This window comes from Nerophis ophidion, unplaced genomic scaffold, assembly GCF_033978795.1.
Source record: "Nerophis ophidion isolate RoL-2023_Sa unplaced genomic scaffold, RoL_Noph_v1.0 HiC_scaffold_40, whole genome shotgun sequence".
Classification (NCBI taxonomy): Eukaryota; Metazoa; Chordata; class Actinopteri; order Syngnathiformes; family Syngnathidae; genus Nerophis; species Nerophis ophidion.
Genome location: NW_026906962.1, coordinates 489,722 through 512,500, shown reverse-complemented (window position 1 = coordinate 512,500; position 22,779 = coordinate 489,722). Strand labels below are relative to the sequence as shown.

At 41.8% G+C, this 22,779-nt stretch overlaps 2 protein-coding genes across 2 annotated transcripts in view; both read right to left on the bottom strand.

The window, feature by feature from the left end:
* The window catches only part of LOC133546744 (gastrula zinc finger protein XlCGF8.2DB-like), a 458,486-nt gene that overhangs the window by 91,595 nt on the left and 344,112 nt on the right, over positions 1–22,779 (bottom strand). The gene's annotated exons all lie outside the window — the stretch shown is intronic.
* LOC133546735 (zinc finger protein 391-like) lies at positions 10,545–22,743 on the bottom strand. Its single transcript, XM_061892548.1, has 3 exons — positions 22,328–22,743; positions 21,070–21,336; positions 10,545–12,701 (listed from the first exon to the last, which is right to left on the bottom strand). The coding sequence occupies exons 1-3, from the start codon at positions 22,428–22,430 to the stop codon at positions 11,506–11,508; spliced, it is 1,566 nt and encodes a 521-aa protein (XP_061748532.1). The 5' UTR covers positions 22,431–22,743; the 3' UTR covers positions 10,545–11,505.

Sequence of the window (22,779 nt, the reverse complement as noted above, 5' to 3'; positions counted from 1 at the left end):
TGTTAACGCCTTTTCTTAACAAGATGGCGTCGCCCGGCGTCGAAGGGCTCTTGGTAAAGATGGAACATTTGGCAAAAACACCGGACAATTCTGCAAATTTCATGGCTGGTTTACAGCGTGGTCACTCCGGGATCACTTACGACCGCCAGACAATTCTGAATGTGGATAGATCGGGCCGTTTTGGACTGAATGAGGCGTGCTTGCTAGACCGGCTAGCTAGCATGGGAATACTTTGCCGGCTACATCCAGCGGCCTGTGAAGCAGCGGAGTATATGTGTTGTCTGTCTATTTATGAATAATGCAGACCAGGACTGTTGGCTGAGTTCTTAACGTTTGCTTTCAGAGTCTGCATATCACAACATACAAGATGCTGTCATGGCGACACACAACCTATACCGGGCTACCGCGCATGCTCGTCACTCCTGTTGCATGCTGGGTAGGGTAGTTATTTTTTTCCCTGGCTCATAACATCACAATATAGTACCATGTATATGATGCGTTCAGTTTATCAAAGCACCAAGCAAACAATCGGAAAATTCCCATCATATCAATTCCTAGATATGGTCATAATTATTTTAAGTGCACTACGCAGAATAAACATAACATTATTAATATTGCTACTACGGATAATTTGATCAAAAATCCCCTAAAACAGCCCACTACCTATAATATAGGTTTTTTAAACATAAGATCCCTGCTAAAAAAAATGTTTCTGCTGTTACCTCAGAAATTGCCTGTTCAGATGTTATGATTGTGGCTCAGAGATTTGTATGCAGATTATATTTATTTTCCATAACAAACAGGATAACTTAAATACCCTGGCAGTGGCAATAAGCTTAAATGTTTGTATTTACATTTTTTGAGTTGATTTTTATCAAATATGCTATTTAACTGCTACTGTTTAACAAGAACTGATTTAAATTGTGTTTGCACAACAAATGTTTTGGCGCTTTTGTTCATGTGAGAGAATATTCCAATAAAGGTGCACTACACACTACTTTTGAATTCATTATTGGGCTTTGCGTATACAATGCAGTTAATCACGATTAATCAGAGGAAATAGTGCGATTAACTTCGATTAAAATTTTTAATCGTTGTCCAGCCCTAATATATATATATATATATATATATATATATATATATATATATATATATATATATATATATATATATATATATATATATATATATATATGTTAAACATGTATTTAATATTTATACACTAAACATGTATTTAATATTCATATATTAAACCGTTTTTTAATTAATACTTATACACCAAACATGTAAAAGACAAATTGGAAGTCTGGGACACTAAGTAAGGCACACTTGGAAGTAATGAATTACTTTGTGTGTGCAGTTGCAGCAGAAGTCCACAGGAGGGCGCACGTTCCCTCTTCATAAGTCCGGTTCTCTCTCTCTCTCTCTCTCTCTCTCTCTCTCTCTCTCTCTCTCTCTCTCTCTTCTTTCCCTCTCTGTCTCTCTCTCACTCTCTTTCTCTCTCTATATATTTATATATATATACATCCATCCATCCATTTTCTACCGCTTATTCCCTTTCGGGGTCGCGGGGGGCGCTGGCGCCTATCTCAGCTACAATCGGGCGGAAGGCAGGGTACACCCTGGACAAGTCGCATGTATATATATTTAATCTATATATATCAATTATTTATACACTTGTGGAGGAGGATTGTGATTAGCGCACAGTTAGAGTGGAAGTCAGCGACCCCGTCTGGGTGACTGGAGACAGTGCACCCTCAGACGGGGGCGTGGCATGTGCTGGCTGAGAGACACAGCTGTCAGATGATTAGTTGGCGCAGGTGGTACGTGTTAGACTAATCATCTGTTGTCCTTAAAAGTGAGCGGCCGAGTGCAGCAGTGGAGTTCAGACTGGAGAGACGGAGAAGTCAAGAGAACTGTGTAAGACAAAACTGAGCGACTGAAAAGTGGCTACTGACCTGTATTGCAAATTGTGGGATTAAAAACTTCTCTCAACCCGAGCAACTGGCTTCCAGCGGATCTATGTGAGTAGAAAGCTTACAACACTAAACAAGTTTTTAATATTCATATATTAAACAGTTATTTAATTAATACTCATACACCAAACATGTTTTTAATATTCATATATTAAACAGTTCAATGAGCTCAGAAATGATCATGTAGAAAGCTGGAACGCAAATGGCGCACGACTAAACTTGAGGTGCACCATCAAGCATGGAGTGATAGTTTAATAACTTATAAACGCATGCTTACCTTAGCTAAAGCTAATTTTTACTCAAATCTCATCAGCCTTAATAAAAACGATCCTAAATTTTTGTTTAGTACAGTAGCATCGCGAACCCGACAAGGGACTCCTTCCAGGAGCTCCACTCACTCGGCAAATGGCTTTATGAAGTTATTTGAAAGAACATTTAACTTACTAGAAGGGAGATTAAAGACATTGCGTCCCAGCTACAACTGGGTTCTATTAACATAGATACGACTGTGATGTTGAATTGCAAGATGGGAAAATCCAAGATGGCGCCAGTGTGTGCTGTGGCCTGCCGTCTCTCGCTGTCAGTTCTGTTTGTTTTTGTGCTGTTCACGTTTTTTGTTGTCCCTGTCAACTCACTGTTGGTGTATGATCGCCAAACACTGTTGGATCTGTGTCCCTCTCACACGGACATGATCATCTTGGACCTTGGTTTTTCGACGTCCAAGTCAGCGTTCTCACCTGGCCGGATTCCTCCTTTCCTTTTTCGCCCACTGGCTCCTCCCACCCGGCGAAAGCGCCACCGGCGCCCCGGCAAACGTGGCGGCCAGCTGGTGAGAGTTAGGGCACTCCTGGCCCGCCTTTCCGTGGCTTCCCGAAGGAAGTATGGTCCGGTACCTGGTCTCTTCCTGCACCCGCGTTCGCTGGATCCCCCCGGGTCCTGGATTGTGCCTGTTGTCGGTCTGCAGGGGGAAGGTCACCCGCCTCGCTCCTGCTGGCCCCGCCCCCGGAGACGCGGCGTGAATTCTCGCCACCTGCGGGCTCTGTGTCGGGCCCCACCTGGATTAGCAGCGGCCTTGGACGAGCCGGCCCCCGTTAAATTCGGTCTTGTGAACGCAAGATCCTTGACCAACAAAAAATTTATCCTGAAGGATTTATTCGTCTCCCGCGGACTGGACCTCCTCTGTTTGACAGAAACCTGGCTGAGAGTTGGTGAGTCCGCCGCTCTTAATGAACTTCTGCCTCCGGAGTGTTCCTATTTTAATTCTCCGCGGTCGTCCGGCCGAAAAGGAGGAGGATTAGCAGTGGTTTTTAAAAATGACTTTAAATGCTGTCAGATCCGCCTGCAATCCTCCTTTTCAAGCTTGGAACTATGCATGTTTGAACTGGGTCTTTCTGGTGTCGTCCTGTGTGTCGTCGTATATCCACCACCCAAGTACCACAAAGACTTTATAAATGACTTTTCTCAATTTCTGGCCGAAATCCTGCCCAAATACGATCGTGTCTTAATTGTTGGTGATTTTAATATTCACACCTGCTGCCCAGACGAACCTTAATCCAGGAGCTTCCTGAATGTCATTGACTCTTTTAACTTTGTACAGTCTGTGTGTGGTTCTACACACGAACGCAGGCATACACTAGACCTCATACTGTCTTATGGTTTTATTGTTGACAATGTTGTTATTGGTGATGCGGTGTTCAGTGATCACAGTCCTGTTATGTTTCATTTAACTTTTGAACCTGATGTAAAGCCGCTTGCCGTGCGTCATGCGCGTGTTATTAGGTCTGACACTGCAGCCGCCTTTTCTCCTTTGTCCATGCAGAGTATATCACACCCTGCAGACACTCAACAATTGATGTGCTCTTTTCTTTCGACATGTTCTAAGATTCTGGATAGTATAGCGCCCCTCAGAGCTATACGTCCCAAACCAAAACAGGAACCTTGGCTCAATGAAAGCACACACACAGCTCGGCTTGAGTGGCGAAGGGCGGAGCGCAAGTGGAAAGGGGATCACTTGGAAGTCTCCTATCAAATTTTAAAAGAAAACTGTCGAAATTATCAAAGTGTGGTTAAAGCTGAGAAAACAAAATATTTGTCAGACATAATTTTAAATAGCATCAGTAAGCCACGTTTTTTTTAAATACTATTAGTAATGTTCTTAAACCAAATCCAGCCACTTCACTGGAGATGACAAGTGAAACTTGTGAAAAATTTCTCTCCTTTTTTAATGATAAGGTTGCTTCTATTCGGGCAAATCTTTCTCGTTTTCCATTAAGTTTTAATGTGGCCACTCAGTGCTCGACTGTGTTCTGTCACTTTGAGCCTGTGTCCATGCCTGAACTTACAGGAATAGTCGGCAAGCTAAAACCCTCGTCATGTCCCACAGACTCAGTCCCCCCTCACTTTTTTAAAGAATTCTGGGACACTATTGATTTGTCTGTTAGGAACATTATCAACAGCAGCTTGATTTCTGGCTGTGTCCCCCCCTTTTGTAAAAAAGCTATTGTTAAGCCTTTGATTAAAAAACCAGGTCTTGATCCGACAAGTTTGTCAAATAATCGGCCCATTTCCAAATTACCTTTTGTGTCAAAGATTTTGGAGAAATGTGTTCTGGCACAACTGCAGCCTTTTTTAAATGAAAATAGCACTTTAGATCCATTTCAGTCTGGATATAAAGCTTTGCACAGTACTGAATCTGCACTTTTAAAGGTTTTTAATGACTTGCTTTTAATGTCTGATTCTGGCAGCTCTGCCATTTTAGTGCTTTTAGATCTTACAGCTGCCTTTGACACAGTCGACCACACAATTCTTTTAGACCGCCTGAGAGACTGTGTGGGTGTCAGGGGGACTGCGTTAGCGTGGTTCAGATCTTACCTGTCTGAGAGGTCCTTCTCTGTCAGGCTGGGGGACGCCACCTCCTCTTCTGCCCCGCTTTACTGTGGTGTCCCCCAGGAATCTATTTTAGGCCCAATCCTGTTCACTCTTTATTTCCTCCCTCTTGGAGATATTTTTAAGAAACATGGAGTGTTTTATCACTTTTATGCAGATGACTGCCAAATTTATATGCTGATTTCAAAAGGCCACGGCCCCCCTGACACCCCTTCTTAACTGTCTATGTGACGTCAAGGCTTGGTTAGCCCAGAATTTTTTAATAATGAATGAGGGAAAAACGGAAATTTTAGTTTTTGGTCCGGCCCTCACTGACTTGGGACCATTGCAAAATGATGTGCGTCCCAAAGGCACCAGCCTTGGCGTCACTTTAGACAGCCATTTTAAACTAGACAAACAAGTCAATGGCGTTTTAAAATCGTGTTTTTATCACCTTCGTCTTTTAGTAAAGGTTAAACCGTTTTTATCTTTTAACCTTTTTGGACAAGTCGTGCATGCTTTTATTTGAAGTGGCCTGGACTACTGCAATGCACTTTATGCTGGCATTAGCCAAAAAGCTCTCTCCCGGTTGCAGTTAGTCCAGAACGCGGCAGCAGGACTTTTAACAGGGGCCAGGAAACGCCAGCATATAACCCCAATTCTTCAGAGTTTGCACTGGCTCCCTGTTCATTTTAGAATTGATTTTAAAACATTGCTGTTTGTTTTTAAATCTTTACATGGACTGGCACCTCAATATATCTCGGACTTCATCCAAATTTACATTCCTGCGCGCGCTCTGAGGTCCGAGAGCCAGCTTCAGCTCGTGGTGCCCAAAACCAGACTTAAGACCAGGGGAGACAGGGCCTTCTCTGTGGTCGGCCCTAAACTCTGGAACACTCTGCCCCTCCATGTTCAAACTGCTTCCACAGTGGAGTGTTTTAAGTCTTGTCTTAAGACCCACTGTTATTCTTTGGCTTTTAACACTACGTGAGTTGTGTGGTCCTCTGTCCTCTGTTGTCCTCTGTGTTTTTTATACATTTTGATTTTTATTTTACTGTTTTAATTGATTTTACCCTTTAAAATAGTTTTTAATCATATTTGTTTTTATATTGTTTTCATTGGTTTTGTTTTTATTCATTTTTTGTTTTGTTCAGTCATTAGTGGAGCATAATTTTGTTTTTAACATGGCTGTGCAGCACTTTGGAAACGTTATTGTTGTTTAAATGTGCTATATAAATAAAGTGGATTGGATTGGATTGAATATATGAATATTAAAAACGTGTTTAGTGTATAAATATTAAATACACGTTTAGCGTATGAATTAAATATACATTTATATATATATATATATATATATATATATATATATATATATATATATATATATATATATATATTATATTATATATATAATAGGGAGAGCGAGAGGGGCAAAGAGAGTGAGAAAAGAGAGAGAGAGAGAGAGAACCAGACTTATTAAGAGGGAATGTATGCCCTCCTGTGGACTTCTGCTGCAACTGCATATACAAAAAAATTCATTACTTCCAAGTGTGCCTTATTTAGTGTCCCAGAAGTATTAACCCTTGTGTGGTGTTCATATTGTTGTTACTCAGCCAGTGTTTTTGGGTCTAATGGACCCGTTGCATTTTGTGACTTTTAATGCCTCACAAGCAAACAATTTATGTTAAAATACTGAACAGATGTTTACCTTATCCCAATTACAAGCAGTATAAACAATATATATGGTTAATTTTTGCCCTTTACCTTTGTTATGGCACATTTATAACGTATTATTTTAAACATAATAAAGAAAATCAATTAAAATCAAGATATGAGTGGAAACAAATTTGCAAGTGAAGCAAGCTTTTTAGAAACTACTGACTTTTATTTTGTTGAACTTGAAATGTAAGCCATTCAGGTGCACAACACAAGCTGAACAACATGAACACAGAGTAAACATAGCAGTGAAGACAACACATTGAACACATGGCCTGTAGCCACTAGCCTATACAACACTTGAGGGGCAGAGCTTTACTGTGTGTGTGTGTTGCAGATATACGTGTTGTTTTCCTGTCCATCTTGGGTCCGCACACTTCTTCTTGTTGCTGGTGTTCACAACCCAGAATAATGAAAAGATCAGGAATTTTACTAAGACTTCTGTCTCTCTTTAACAAGACATGAGTGGCAGACATGTATCAACAGCATCACACACTTACTTCAGGCTCTGCAGACAGGCCACCAGCATTCTCCTCCTGAATCCTCCTCACCATGGCTGCAGAGGCTGGGGTTCTGGGGACATAATTTCTTCTCTCCATTTGTGGTCTCACCAATGCCATTCCCAGATCCTCAAGGAAGGGCCGTCTTTTCTGGAGCTTCACTCGTTTCCACTCTGGGTTCAGTGCCATCCAAATGACAAAGGAGTTGTACGCTGTGATGTCCAACATGTCAAATATTATCACCAGTGGCCAGCGTAAAGTCCTCCGTTTGCAGCTGTAGGCCGTCACCAGCTTGTCCATGTTGTCTACCCCTCCTTTTGTGGCGTTATAATCCATGATGATCTCTGGTTTGTGATGTTCCTGGTCACAGATTCTTCCTTCCCCGTGCAGTGTACACATGAGCACCACATTCTTGCCTTTCCTCGGCACAAAGGATACCCGGGATGTGTCAGCCGTGTATACAAACTTGGAAGACTTGACACGCCTGTTCTTTGAAGTCAGCAGTTGAGGTGGGAGCTCTGACCTGTTTTTCCTTATTGTTCCCACCATGGTCAGCTTCCTCTTCAGGAGCTCCTGTCCCAGTTTGTGCAAAGTAAAAAAGTGTCGCATGTGATGTGTCCACGGAGGCACTGAGACATGTCGAGGACTACTCTCATTCCTTGTTTTTTCTCAGGGGCTCCTCCATCAGGTTTCCCTGTGTAGACTTGTAAGTTCCAAGCATATGAGGAAGTGACATCACTGGCAAGCATATGAGGAAGTGACATCACTGGCAGCCCAGATCTTTATACCATACTTTGCAGGTTTAGATGGTATTTACTGCCGTAGTGTGTGAATGTGAGTGTGAATGTTGTCTGTCTATCTGTGTTGGCCCTGCGATGAGGTGGCGACTTGTCCAGGGTGTACCCTGCCTTCCGCCCGATTGTAGCTGAGATAGGCGCCCGCGACCCAAAAAAGGGAATAAGCGGTAGAAAATGGATGGATACTGCCGAAAGGGGCCCTTAAGTTGCATCAGCTGTTCATCAATGGTGACATTTGGCCCAGGGTTGTACAGCAAGGGGAGAGCCAACAGCGTTGGCAGGTAGTGTTGCAACTTTGTGTGGGAACTGCTTATTTCATGTTTTTGTACCTGCGGTTCTCACGCCGGCACTGTCTGCTCTCGTTTACTCGCGCATTTGACCCTCTAAAGTTCTGTGTACATACACTCTGTCCTCCTCCTGTCTAGGCCTGCTGTGTGTGTGTGTGTGTGTGTGTGTGTGTGTGTGTGTGAACAGAACATCAATTTCCACACTTCTATTAGCCCCGGGTCCAGGGGACCCCGAACATCCTATATGTAACAGAAATGTGTAGGGGGGTGTATGGTGTGTGTTCATTAAATATGTATTCTGATATATGTTCTTCACAGAAAATGAGCCAAAGCCAGTGAGTCTCAGTTTGGAGAATTCATTAATTGTATTATTTTTCTTTTAATGAACATTGAAAACGGGTCCTACAGACCCGAACACCACACAAGGATTAAGACAACTGCTGAAATGATGTATAAAGTAAATAATAATATGCTTCCAGAAGTGGTCCAGAAGATGTTTCAGATGTGAACCAGTAAATATGAACTAAGAGGGATTTAGGAGTACGCAAAAGCAAATGTATTAACAAATGTAAAACAAATATATACACCATATAATGTTACTCTATAACATCAATAATAATTAAAAATGATTTCTGAATATCTCTATACACATATAAAAGTATTTTGTCCTGTTTATTCTCACCTTTACAGTCAAAGTGTTGTTTATTTTTGAATAAAGTACACAATGTTGTATATTAAAACATGTACTTGACTTAAAAATGCAAAATATCTAATCTATAAATGTTAGGATCTATGTGCTGATTTTGTTAGAAAGTCAAAGTCTGGACAGTTTATTTCAAATCCTGCAGTTTCATTTGCTGCTGCTGTTCTCACCAGCACACTTGTGTTTCTTACACTGCTACTTAGAAGACAATCCATCCATCCATTTCCTACCGCTTATCCCCCTTTGGGGTCGCGGGGGGAGCTGGTGCCTATCTCAGCTACAATCGGGCAGAAGGCAGTGTACACCCTGGACAAGTTGCCACCTCATCACAGGGCCAACACAGATAGACAGACAACATTCACACTCACATTCACACACTAGGGACCATTTAGTGTTGCCAATCAACCTATCCCCAGGTGCATGTCTTTGGAGGTGGGAGGGGCCTATCCCCAGGTGTATGTCTTTGGAGGTGGGAGGGGCCTATCCCCAGGTGCATGTCTTTGCAGGTGGGAGGGGCCTACCCCCAGGTGCATGTCTTTGGAGGTGGGAGGAGCCTATCCCCAGGTGTATGTCTTTGGAGGTGGGAGGGGCCTATCCCCAGGTGCATGTCTTTGGAGGTGGGAGGAGCCTATCCCCAGGTGTATGTCTTTGGAGGTGGGAGGAGCCTATCCCCAGGTGCATGTCTTTGGAAATGTCACGCTTGCCACTGACAGTTTGTGTTTTAGTTTCTCCTCTATGTGTTTGGAATATCCTGTCCTTAGTTCCTGTCAGCACTCTTATTTTAGTCCAGCTTCCTGTTTGTCTCCCTGTGTGCTGTTTTTCCCTCAGCTGCGGCTGATTGGCACCTGGCTACACCTGGCTACAATCAGCCCGCTCCTATTTTACCTGCTTTTTTCCTCCAGTCAGTGCTGGATTATTGTCGTTGCCACATGTCGCACTTGTCTTTGCTACCTGTCGTATCTTGTCTTGTCCATGCAGCGTTGCTGTAAGCTATGTTTGATTGCGGTTTTTAGCTTACTGCCTTTTGTTCCCTGCTTCCAGTTTGTTTTCTAAGTACAAGTACGACTTCTGTTTTCCAAGCTAAATTTCCTTTTTGTTTTCTAGCTCCCATGCTAGCTCTCTTGGGTTGTTATCCTCCCATGTGCGTGCTTTTTGTTTGTACCCTTTGTTTGGTTTTGTTCTAGTATTTTATATTAAAACCATGTTTCCTTATTCAATGCCTGACTCCGTCTCCGCATCATGGGGTTCGTCAACAACAAACTTTGACAGGAAGTGGGAGGAAGCCGGAGTACCCAGAGGGAACCCACACATTCACGGGGAGGACCTGCAAACTTCACACAGAAAGATCCCGAGCCCGGGATTGAACACAGGACTACTCAGGACCTTTGTATTGTGAGGCAGACGCACTCACCCCTCTTTCACCGTGAAGCCTAGAAGAGAATCTTTCACCACACACACTGCAACTCAACACTTACTTACCAGTGTGTATTCTCATGAGTCTTTTCAAAAGCAGACTTTGTATAAAACTTTTACAATATATGTATAATGTAGCCTGCATGTTACTTAAGTAAAGCACTGTACAAGTATTAAGTAAACAATGAATTATATAACTGGGTTAGATCAGAAGAAACTCAATTCAGCTCTAGGAATGGAGAGTAATGAAGACTGAACACAGGTTTTATGTTTAAATGGTACCAAATTATATTAAAGAATTATAGGAAAAATAAACAACAACAAAAAGACATGTAAATTGGAATGGCCATTCACATTTTCAACATAAATTACAGAACGTTCAATATTTACAATGTGATACAGTACTTGATTCAGTCCTTGTTTTTACCAAAAATGGTATAGGCGCAACACGACACTTCATTAAACGACCTCGCAAAGTCCACGTTGTGGTGGCAGTGTCCAGAGGGGTTTTAGTGAAGGTAACGGGTAAATGTGAAAGTTCAGGGAGGACAGAAATGAACTTGTTGACTTATGAAAAACCAAAGGGAAAAAACAGAGCGGCTGCTGAGGAGTCTCCTAGCCGCCCGGCTCGGTTGGGTGGATTCAGTTGGGTTGGTTCAGTTCCAGGCATAAAGCTTCAGGCTCTAGCTCGCCATCCAACTTGGCCAATTCCGCAGATAAATCCCACTTAAACACTCTCGCACGACGACCCACGGCTTCAGTAGTTGGCTCCTGCAGCAACGTCCCTCTCGCTCTTCCTGGAAGCAGCCCACTACTGGATTTTATGCTTCCCGCAATAGGTCACGTGACCGCGTGACGCACGCAAAGACACGAAAATAAATAGGATATTTAAGTAAAATGATATTTAAATAGAAAGATATTTAATTAGAAATAATATTCAATGGGGTTTTGAGAGGATATTTAAATACAATTATTTAAATAGGAAGATTTAATTACAAAGAATATTCAATGGGGTTTTAAAAGGATATTTAAATGAGGATATTTAATGGGGTTTTGTCACCCAGGTTACAATAAGGTATGTCTCCAGTGTGTGTTCTCATGGCTACTTTCAATGTGCTTTTTCACACAAACGCTTTAACACATTCTGAGCAGGAAAAAGGTTTTTCTCCAGTGTGTGTTCTCATGTGTACTTTCAAAGTGCTTCATTGTACAAAAGCTTCACCACATTCTTAACAGTGAAAAGGTTTTTTATTCATTGTGTATTCTCATATGTGCTTTGAAATGGTCCCTTCGGGTAAAATCTTTACCGCAGATTGAACATAAAAATGTTTTTTCTCCAGTGTGTATTCTCATGTGTGCTTTGAAATGGTCACTTCGAGTAAAAGCTTTACCACACATTGAACATGAAAAAGGTTTTTCTCCTGTGTGTCTTCTAATGTGTGCTTTGAAAAGGTGCCTTTGAGTAAATCCTTTACCACAGATTGAACATGAAAAAGGTTTTTCTCCAGTGTGTGTTTTTGTGTGGTTTACCAAATGTCCCTTCTGGGAGAATCCTTTGCCACAAACTGAGCATATGAATGGTTTTTCTCCAGTGTGTATTCTCATGTGTCTTTTTAACTCTGCTTTTCGCGCAAATCTTTTACAGCATTCTGAGCAAGTAAAGGGTTTTTCTCCAGTGTGTATTCTCTTGTGTGTGTTCAAATGTTGCCTATGAGTAAAATCGTTACCGCAGATTGAACATGAAAAAGGTTTTTCTCCAGTGTGTGTTCTCATGTGTCTTTTCAAATCGTACCTCTGAATAAAATCTTTACCGCAGATTGAACATGAAAAAGGTTTTTCTCCAGTGTGTGTTCTCATGTGTCTTTTCAACTTACTAGGAGATTTAAATGTTTTGTGAGAGTAAGAAGATGTGAAGTGAGTGTTGTCAGTGTGACATGTCTTATCATCTTTAGAGTCTTCATCATCAGTGTCAGGAGAGTGTGACGTTGTGTCCTCACTATCTGATAGTGGAGCTAAGAGCTTGTCTGCTTGTGATCCTCCACAGTGGTCTCCATCAGCTTCTGTTGTCATGTGTTGTGTTGAGCTGCTGCTTGGAGGCTCCCCCCCTCCCCTCTCCTCACTTTCACCTTTCACCTCATCATCTTCACTCTTCACAGGGACACCAGTCACTGGCATCTTGGTGACATCAACCTCCTCCAGTCCTTCAAGATGCTCTCCCTGCTGATTGATGCTGTGTTCTTCCTCTTCCTCTTTAATGTGAGGGCTCAGTGGATCCACCGCTTCCTTTTTAAAATGGGGTGTCTGTGGGTCCTCCTCTTCCTCTTTAAAAATGGGGGTCAGTAGGTATTCCTCTTCCTTCTTAATGTGGAAGGGCTGTGGCTCCTCCGTTCGCATCCTGAAGCTCCACTTCTGTTGCTCAGGGTCAAGATGTTCTTCACAGATGTCTGCAAGACAAACACAGCATCTCTGCTCAGTCACACAACGCATTCAGTACTTTTACATGCACTTAGGAAAAACAAGTTATTGTAAGAACTGTCTTGAAATCTCAGTGACGCACAAACACGCTGCTCTTAACAACATTATTCACAGGAAAAGAAAAACAAACCAGGACAACAGGACTTTTTACTGTGGATAGGCGATATGGTTTAAATTAGATTTTGCGATTAAATTATTTCATATAGAATTACTAATAGAACTATCTTAAAACAGGTTACACAGGCTCCTAATTTAGTTGCTGAAATATGCAGTGAAATAATACATAATTTCCAGTATTTTTTTTCCTCGAATAAAGTAACCAGATATGTCTCCCGGCTGGCCTGGGAACGCCTCGGGATCCCCCGGGAAGAGCTAGACGAAGTGGCTGGAGATAGGGAAGTCTGGGCTTCCCTGCTTAGGCTGCTGCCCCCGCGACCCGACCTCGGATAAGCGGAAGATGATGGATGGATGGATGGATGGATGGATGGGTTCGATAAAATAATACAATTAGAAATTACACAATATGTTACTGCATATGTCAGCTGCCAAATTAGGAGCATTTTTTAACCCGCTTTGAAATTATTCTATTATCAATCATATAAAAAAATTATATATTGTGACATATTGTTGTTAGGATATAGATTTGAGGTCATATCGCCCATACCAAACATTGGCTCCCCGAGTCATTTTGTTTGGCCCACCAAATATATGTATTTTTTATATTCTTCAGATGTGTGTGTATGTTTAAAATGTTGTACTCCTGTTCTACATCACGCGGAAGTGTCATGTCATGGGGATGGTGTGCTTTTAACTAAGGGTGTGACGATGAACATGATTCTTACACATATGTGTACTTCATGTGTATATGAATGTACTTTCCCTTGTGTGCTTAGTTTGACTGTAACTTCATAGTGGATAATATCTATAAACAACCTCAATTGTTTTACATCTTTAATTTGAAGGACTGTTTACTTATCTGACAAACTCAAAGGAAACTGCACTTTTTAAAATGTCGCCTGTCATTCATAATCCTTATGTGAGACATATTTTTTAAATATTTATGAATTCTAATTAGTAAATAAACATGAGCAGAAATCAGCTAATATTGGAGTCAATGGGAGCTCCTCTATTAGACCCACAAAGTCCTCCAAAAAACATCCAAAAACTGCCAACTATACTCATTTTACATTTTGTGACCTGAATATTAACCAAGTATTAGTGATATTTTTATTATAAGCGCTAACGTTAAAGGCCTACTGAAAGCCACTACTAGCGACCACGCAGTCTGATAGTTTATATATCAATGATGAAATATTAACATTGCAACACATGCCAATATGCCCGCTTTAGTTTACTAAATTGCAATTTTAAATTTCCCGCGGAGTTTCCTGTTGAAAACGTCGCGGAATGATGACGTGTGCGCGTGACGTCACGGACTGTCAGGAAATATTAGCTTAGCATAACACACAGCTAAAAGTCGTCTCTTTTCATCGCATACTTACACAGTAATTTGGACATCTGTTCTGCTGAATCTTTTGCTATTTTTTCAATTAATAATGGAGACTATAAACAACAGTGCTGTTGGTGGAAAACGGTATATTGCACCTTTGTTTTTAACACAGAGCGGTCAAGCGAACATGTTTCTCTACGTCAACCAGCATGTTTTTGGATGGGAAAATTGTGATATATATCTTACCGGAGACATCATTATTTGTCCTCCTGCAGTAGCTGTTTAAAAGGCAGCTGTGAGCTTGGCTCCTCGGCTTTTCTTTAAGACACAGGGTGTTCACCGCAGCCATCCGACCTCGAGGTATGTCTTTACAATCTCACTAAAACACTATTGAAACAATAAGCAGATAAGGGATCTTTCAGAATTATCCTAGTAAATGTGTGTAATTACATCTGAAACGCTCACAATGCCGCTGCCCGGAGCCGTTGCTTTTTATTTTATTTTATTTTTTTTATTTTTTTTCTCATCCTTCGCTATCAATATCATCATCCACAAATCTTTCATCTTCGCTCAAATTGATGGGGAAATTGTCGTTTTCTAGGTCCGAATAGCTCTTGCCGCTAGATGCTCCCATTATAAACAATGTGAGGACGTGAGGAGCCCTCACCCTTGTGACGTCATCGTCTGCGACTTCCGGTAAAGGCAAGGCTTTTTTATCAGCACCAAAAGTTGCGAACTTTATCGTCGATGTTCTCTACTAAATCCTTTCAGCGAAAATTTGGCAATATCGCGAAATGATCAAGTATGACACATAGAATGGACCTACTATCCCCGTGTAAATAAGAAAATCTAATTTCAGTAGGCCTTTGAGGACCTACTTTTAGCGGCGCATAGATCACAGAAGTAACTAGCTTATGCTGCTATATTGACATACTGAGCTGCTTTCTCGCCTCTAAGAGGGTGAAAGCTAATTCTACATTATAAATCATGCTTCTCACTTATGAAGTAGAAGGTTGTGGACATAAACCGAGAATTTGGTCAACTCTGACATCCAACTTAGACCTGGAGATGGCAAGAAAGACTCGAAAATACGCTCTTTTGCACCCACCCTTTTTTAACCATTTATGAGGATTAATTCTTCATCTAAACGGGAAGATATGAACATCCCATCAGTCGGCATCCCACTGAGAGCAGACATTGTATGCTTAAAATGAGAAAGATATGTAAATATGACATGTTATTAAGAGTGTGACTACATTACATATATACTTACAGTGTGTATTTAAAGGGGAACATTATCACAATTTCAGAAGGGTTAAAACCAATAAAAATCAGCTCCCAGTGGCTTATTTTATTTTTGGAAGTTTTTTCAAAATTTTATCTATCACGCAATATCCCAAAAAACGGCTTTAAAGTGCCTGATTTTAACCGTCGTTATATCCGCCTGTCCATTTTCCTGTGACGTCACTGCGTGAAGCCAATACAAACAAACATGGCGGATAGAACAGAAAGCGACATTAGCTCGGATTCAGACTCAGATTTCAGCGGTTTAAGCGATTCAACAGATTACGCATGTATTGAAACGGATGGTTGGAGTGTGGAGGCAGATAGCGAAAACGAAATAGAAGAAGAAACTGAAGCTATTGGGCCATATCACGACAGACATCGGCAAGGAGGACGAATTCGGCGATCGCCTTCTAACCAACGATTGCATCTTTTGACCACTGGTGCAACCTGAATCCGTCAATTGGTATGTATTTGTTTGGCATTAAATGTGGGTGGAGCAAAAGGCTGGATGCAAATATAGCTACAAATGAGGCATAATGATGCAATATGTACATACAGCTAGCCTAAATAGCATGTTAGCATCGATTAACTTCCAGTCATACCGTGAGCAAATATTTCTGATTAGCACATAAGTCAATAACATCAACAAAACTCAACTTTGTGATTTCGTTGACTTTATCATTGTAGATGCATCTGCTTTGAGTGTCGCAGGATATCCACACATCTCTGTGCCATCTCTGTCGTAGCATCGCTATCGTCGGTAAGGTGTGCAGAACAAACGAGGGACTTTCGCATCTTTTGACCACTGGTGCAACTTGAATCCGTCCATTGGTATGTGTTTGTTTGGCATTAAATGTGGGTGGAGGGAAAGGCTGGATGCAATTAAAGCTACAAATAAGGCATAATGATGCAATATGTACATACAGCAAGCCTAAAGAGCATGTTAGCATCGATTAGCTTCCAGTAATATGTCTGATTAGCACACTCCACGTAAGTCAGCTGGTGTTGTTACACCCTCCGACAACACACCGACGAGGCATAATGTCTCCAAGGTACGGAAAACGGAAAATAACAGAACTGATTTGACTTGTGTGTGTAATGTGTTTGAGAAAATGGCTGATTGCTTCCCGTTGTGACGTCACGGGTGAAAGGTCATTGCTCCGACAGCGTTTACATCGCCAAATCCACCCTTTTAGAGTTCGGAAATCGGTTAAAAAAACATATGGTCTTTTTTCTGAAACATCAAGGTATATATTGACGCTTACATAGGTCTGCTGATAATGTTCCCCTTTAAAATGTAAAAAGTGGATTTAAAGGCCTACTGAAAGCCACTACTAGCGACCACACAGTCTGATAGTTTACATATCAATGATGAAATATTAACATTGCAACACATGCCAATACGGCCGCTTTAGTTTACTAAATTACAATTTTAAATTTCCCGCGGAGTTTCTTGTTGAAAACGTCGCGGAATGATGACGCGTGCGCGTGACGTCCCGGGTTGGAGGGGACATATTAGCGCAGCACCATTTGCGGGCTGAAAGTCGTCTCTTTTCATCACGCAATTACACAGTATTGTGGACATCTGTGTTGCTGAATCTTTTGCAATTTGTTCAATTAATAATGGAGAAGTCACAGTAGAAAGATGGAGGTGGGAAGCTTTAGCCTTTAGCCACACAAACACACGGCTTTACTATGGATCAGAACGGTCAAGCGAACATGGTTCCCGACCACTTGTCAACCGGCAGGTTTCGTTGAGAAAATTGTGGTAAAAACTCTCCTCTTACTGTAGATCAGCTGAGCTTGCGCCGTCCATGCAGCTGCCGTCAACTTCCCTCAGAGACTGACGTCAAGACACCCGTGGACACACCCCTCCGACTATCAGGTACTATTTAACTCACTAAAACACTAGCAACACAATAGAAAGATAAGGGATTTCCCAGAATTATCCTAGTAAATGTGTCTAAAAACATCTGAATCCATCCCAATGCAATCGCCTTTTATTTTAACTTATTTTTATTTATTTTTTTTCTAGTTCTTCGCTATCAATATCATCATTCACGAATCTTTCATCCTCGCTCAAATTAACGGGGAAATAGTCGTTTTCTCGGTCCGAACTGCTCTTGCTGCTGGAGGCTCCCATTAAAAACAATGTGAGGACGCGAGGAGCCCTCACACTTGTGACATCATCGTCTGCGACTTCCAGTAAAGGCAAGGCTTTTTTGTCAGCACCAAAAGATGCAAACTTTATCGTCGATGTTCTCTACTAAATCCTTTCAGCAAAAATATGGCAATATCGCGAAATGATCAAGTATGAAACATAGAATGGACCTGCTATCCCCGTTTAAATAAGAAAATCTCATTTCAGTAGGCCTTTAAGATGTTATTTAGAGCACTTTGAAAGCAGAATAGAGCGGCTACCAATGACTCAATTGCTCAAGGTTTATTTTCTATTTAGGATGCATTAACCATCGACCTGCTCAGTGGCCTTTTGGTTAGAGTGTCTGCCCTGAGACTGGAAAGTCATGAGTTGAAACCCTGGCCGAGTCATACCAAAGACTATAAAAATGGGACCCATTGCCTCCTTGCTTGGCACTCAGCATCAAGGGTTGGGGGTTAAATCACCAAATGTTTCCTGAGCGCGGCCACCGAGGAGCTTTTAACTACCTCGGCGACCTCGGCCCAAGAAATAGGAGAGCCCACCACAGATTTTCCAGGAACTGCTTCCTCATACGAAGATGTGTTGGTGGGATTGAAGAGGTCTTCTAAGTATTCCCTCCACTGATTAACAACAGCCGCAGTAGAGGTCAGCAGCAAACCATCCTCACCATACACGGTGTTGACAGTGTACTGCTTCCCACCCTGAAGCGGCGGATGGTGGACCAGAATTGCTTCGAAGCCGCCCGGAACTCGTTTTCCATGGCTTCCCCAAACTCCTCCCATGTCCGAGTTTTTGCCTCCGCGACCGCTGAAGCCGCACTTCGCTTGGCCAGTCGGTACCTGTCCACTGCTTCTGGAGTCCCATGAACCAAAATGACCCGATAGGACTCTTTATTCAGCTTGATGGAATCCCTCACTGCTGGTGTACACCAGCGGGTTCTAGGATTACCGCCACGACAGGAACCAACCACCTTGCGGCCACAGCTCCAATCAGCCGCCTCGACAATAGAGGCACGGAATATGGTCCACTCGGACTCAATATCCACTGCCTCCCTCGTGACATGTTCAAAGTTCTTCCAGAGGTGGGAATTGAAACTCTCTCTGACAGGAAACTCTTCTAGGCGTTCCCAGCAGACCCTCACAAGCTCACCACAAGGTGGTGATTGGTAGAAAGCTCTGCCCCTCTCTTCACCCGAGTGTCCAAAACATGAGGCCGCAAATCCGATGACACAACTACAAAGTCGATCATGGAACTGCGGCCGAGGATGTCCTGGTGCCAAGTGCACATATGGACACCCTTATGTTTGAACATGGTGTTTGTCATGGACAATCCGTGACAATCCGATAACAAAGCACCACTTGGGTTCAGATCCGGGCGGCCATTTTTCCCAAGCACGCCTCTCCAGGTTTCACTGTCGTTGCCAACATGAGCGTTGAAGTCCCCCAGCAGAACAAGGGAATCAGCGAGGGAGCACTCTCCAGTATTCCCTCAAGGGAATCCAAAAAGAGTGGGTACTCTGAGCTGCTGTTTGGTGGCTAAGCACAAACAACAGTCAGGACCCGTCCCCCCACCCGAAGCCATGATGTTGTGTGCCAGGCTTCACTAATATAAGAGTAGCTATCAGCTGGCAACAACCCTTGACTAGATAAGGTGAGTGCATTATCATCACAAAACTGTATTAGGTGTCTTGCATTATCAGAGCTGCCATCAGAAATATCAGCATTCCAGTCACCGACCACATAAATACACGTACAGTGATTATCCTGTATAAAAGAATTAATAAAAGCAAGTTTAAACATGGATTCATCCTCATTGTCTTTACATTCATACGGAGTGTACACATTGAGAACAATAAACTCCCTATTGTCGGACTTATACTGAACAGCAATACACTTCGAGCCTAATAACACTAATAACTGCATCGTGCTTTTTGTGCCAGAGCACAGCAACACCTCCCGCTATCCTCCCTCATACAATTCCCATTATCAATATAATTCAAGAGCCCCAGGTCTAGTTTTGGGAGGAATGTCTCTTGTAAGCCTAACATGTCAAAGTGGAGCAGCAGGTTGTCAACAACTACACGCCGAGCCCGGTCCCCGGCGCTGGATATTAGATTTTTGTTTTCTCTTTGGCCTCAGTCTGGATCCCCTCTCCAGGGTCCCAGGCTTAGACTGATTTTTTTTCTCACCTCTCCTCCTTTTTACCAGTTTCTCACCTTTTTTTTAAGGGGCGGCGGAAGTTGGCAGACCTGTTCTGTCTCCCTGTAATGTTTGTCTGCTCTTGAATGGGATTGTGCTGAAAATCTTAAATTCTCCTGTGAGATTATAAAGTGTTTCTGATTCTGATTGTGTTTCTATCAGCCATCTTCAAACATAATTAACTTTCCGGTACAATTTCTTAAATTTTGATTCGCCGAAAGTTTTATCAGTCACAAATACTGCCTCAGTTTGCAACTTCGACAACTTTACCGTGAGAGGGCTGTCAAAATAAAGACTTTAGAGACACAAGAAAACTATGCTAATTAGTACAAATAAACTAGATTGATTGAGACATCGCTGGACAGCAGAGAAGTTACTAAATCCAAACAAACGTTGAAATTATTTTTTTAAGATATCTGGCTTGTATTTTAAGTAGGGATATAAATCGTTAGAAATGTATCGATATGATACCCTAATCGATACCAGTATTTGTCGGTACTTTTTTTGGTACTACATGTCATTTGTGGAAATAAAAAAGTGGAAAAAGGCATTTTAAATAGCATTCCTATTAGCACAAGAGGTTGAACACCTCCAACATGATGTTCTGTAACATCTCAGAGCAGGGAAGTCTTTTATCAGCAGCTGTTTATTTAACATCTTAAAGAAGTCAACTATGTGTGCAGTGCAAGGTGAAATGCAGTTATGTCATCTTCTTCTCAATAACACATACATCAAACTTTTGTTGCTTCCTTATTTGTGATTATTCAAAGCTGATTGTAATGTGTAGCAGCGGCAGCTGAACTCAATGTGACAACGTGTCATAGTTACCTCAGTCAGCTGGAATTAAAAATACAAATAGTTGTGTCTTTAATCCAGAATTTTCACAGTCCTCATGGACGACATAATTAGGAACCAGTACTAATTTAAAAAATGGTACTTGGTGTACATCCCTAATCTTCACCACTAAACCTTTGAAATATGCTGACATATGTGCTGCTAAGGTAAATAAACAGTAGCCATATTGAATGTTTGCCTTCATTTGACCACGTGAGGTAAGGAGGACGGCCCCTAGGTCACATGGTTACACCCCAGCAATTACACTGTTGATGATTGATGAGCATTCATTTTTAAATGGTGGTGTTAAAAAGCAAGTATATCTCTATCTTTAGTGATAAATGTGTCCCCCGGATGAACATGTGTCACAAACATTGTATTAGATGATATGTGGATGTTGTGCTTACTTGGACTGTGATGAAGCTGTGAGGACTCAGGTGGTTTGTCTTCATGCTCTTCAGTCTTCACAGAGACAACAGTCAGTGGAAACTTGCTGACATCAGCCTCCTCCTGCCCTACAGGACACTCTCCCTCCTCTTCCTCTTTAAAATAAGAGGGCTGTGGCTCATCTTTGTCCCCTTTAAAATGTGAGGGCTGTGGATACTCTAAAGTGAAACTGTCCCCCTGCAGATGAGGGAGACATTCTTCTTGGTGTCCAATCAGCTGATGGATGTCTACAGGACACAAACAAAACACATTTTAACTCCTACATGCTGAATATTAAATTGTACATGAAATATAGGGCTGTGGCTAATGAAAATTTTATTAATCAAGTGTTCTAATGGAAATGTTTCCGATTAGTTGAGTAACTGGAAAAAACAGTGTTGCTTGGTTAAAGACAAATTTAAGCGACTATAAGACAATTCACCTAATAATGAACAGTCAATTGGTTTGAGATGGTATGAGATCAAGATGTCATCTTTAGATCAGGCTTTGTTTTTTTGACAATTACAGCCACATTAGAAAGTTAAATTAGCAATGATTGTCACACACACACTAGGTGTGGGGAGATTATTTCCTGCATTTGGCCCATCACCCTTGATCATACTCTGGGAGGTGAGGGGAGCAGTGAGCAGCAGCGGTGGCCATGCCTGGGAATAACTTTTATGGTGATTAAACCCCAATTACAACCCTTGATGCTGAGTGCAAGGCAGAGAAGTAATGGGTCCCATTTTTATAGTCTTTGGTGTGACTGGGTTGGGGTTTGAAGTCACAACCTACCCATCTCAGGGAGGGTGCACCGACATGAAGGAAATAATAGCTTTGACGCACATATATAACTTGTCAAACCTGCCAGCTAGCAGGCTAGGTTTACAGCATCAGTAACCATGGTAACTGACTCTGACTTTGTCTTACCTCTCTTATTTTTGGAGGTAAAACTCTCGAGCTTTACATACTCAGGACTTTGCACTTAACCTGCTCTCTGGAATATTCCCCCGGTGACTGTGTGAGTTTTGTGTAAACATGTTGATACACATTGTTACAAACATCAACCTCTCATAAATATTGTGTGTCTGGCACTGTCTCGTTTTTATGAACAATGTAAAACAATTAGTGCATCATCCTCACATAACAATTCATCTTCCTGTAGACAATCTACTCAATAATAGTGTTAAAAATGAAATATAAAGTTATTAAAGATGTGAGAGTAAGAAGTAAACAAACCTGTTCTGTGCAACACAACTTGATGTTTTTCATGTTGTCGCTCCTTCTCCTCTTTTGTTGGATAAAGTTCCTCCTCGTACTCTGCTATGGTTCTTTGGCACATTTTCACACAATCACAACACTTTACACTCACACTTGATCTCTACTTAGTGATGTGTTTTGATCACTTCCGCCTCTCTTTGTTAGCAGCTAACAAGCTAAGCTGACTATCAGGCTAAGCTAGCTCGAGAAGCTTCAAAGAGCTCTCACACTAATATAACCGGATGCAAACAGTTATTAACGATGTTTACTCTATTTACTAGAGTCTAATAAAGGACATATATGTGTACATGGAGACACAGATTAAGAACACTGAACTGTGACGACTGCAATAACGTCTTCACCGTCAGACGCCATCTTGCTTTATCCTCGCCGTGTTTGGTTCGCGCGCAGTGTTGTCAGATCTCGCGAGA

Bases quoted from the DNA above. Each gene is read 5' to 3' on its own strand.
- LOC133546735 (XM_061892548.1), bottom strand. From the start codon at position 22,430: ATGTGCCAAAGAACCATAGCAGAGTACGAGGAGGAACTTTATCCAACA. The intron at 21,337-22,327 runs GTTTGTTTACTT...TGTGTCCTGTAG, and splicing joins AGTTGTGTTGCACAGAACAG to ACATCCATCAGCTGATTGGA. The intron at 12,702-21,069 runs GTAAGCACAACA...TTTGTCTTGCAG, and splicing joins ACAGCTTCATCACAGTCCAA to ACATCTGTGAAGAACATCTT.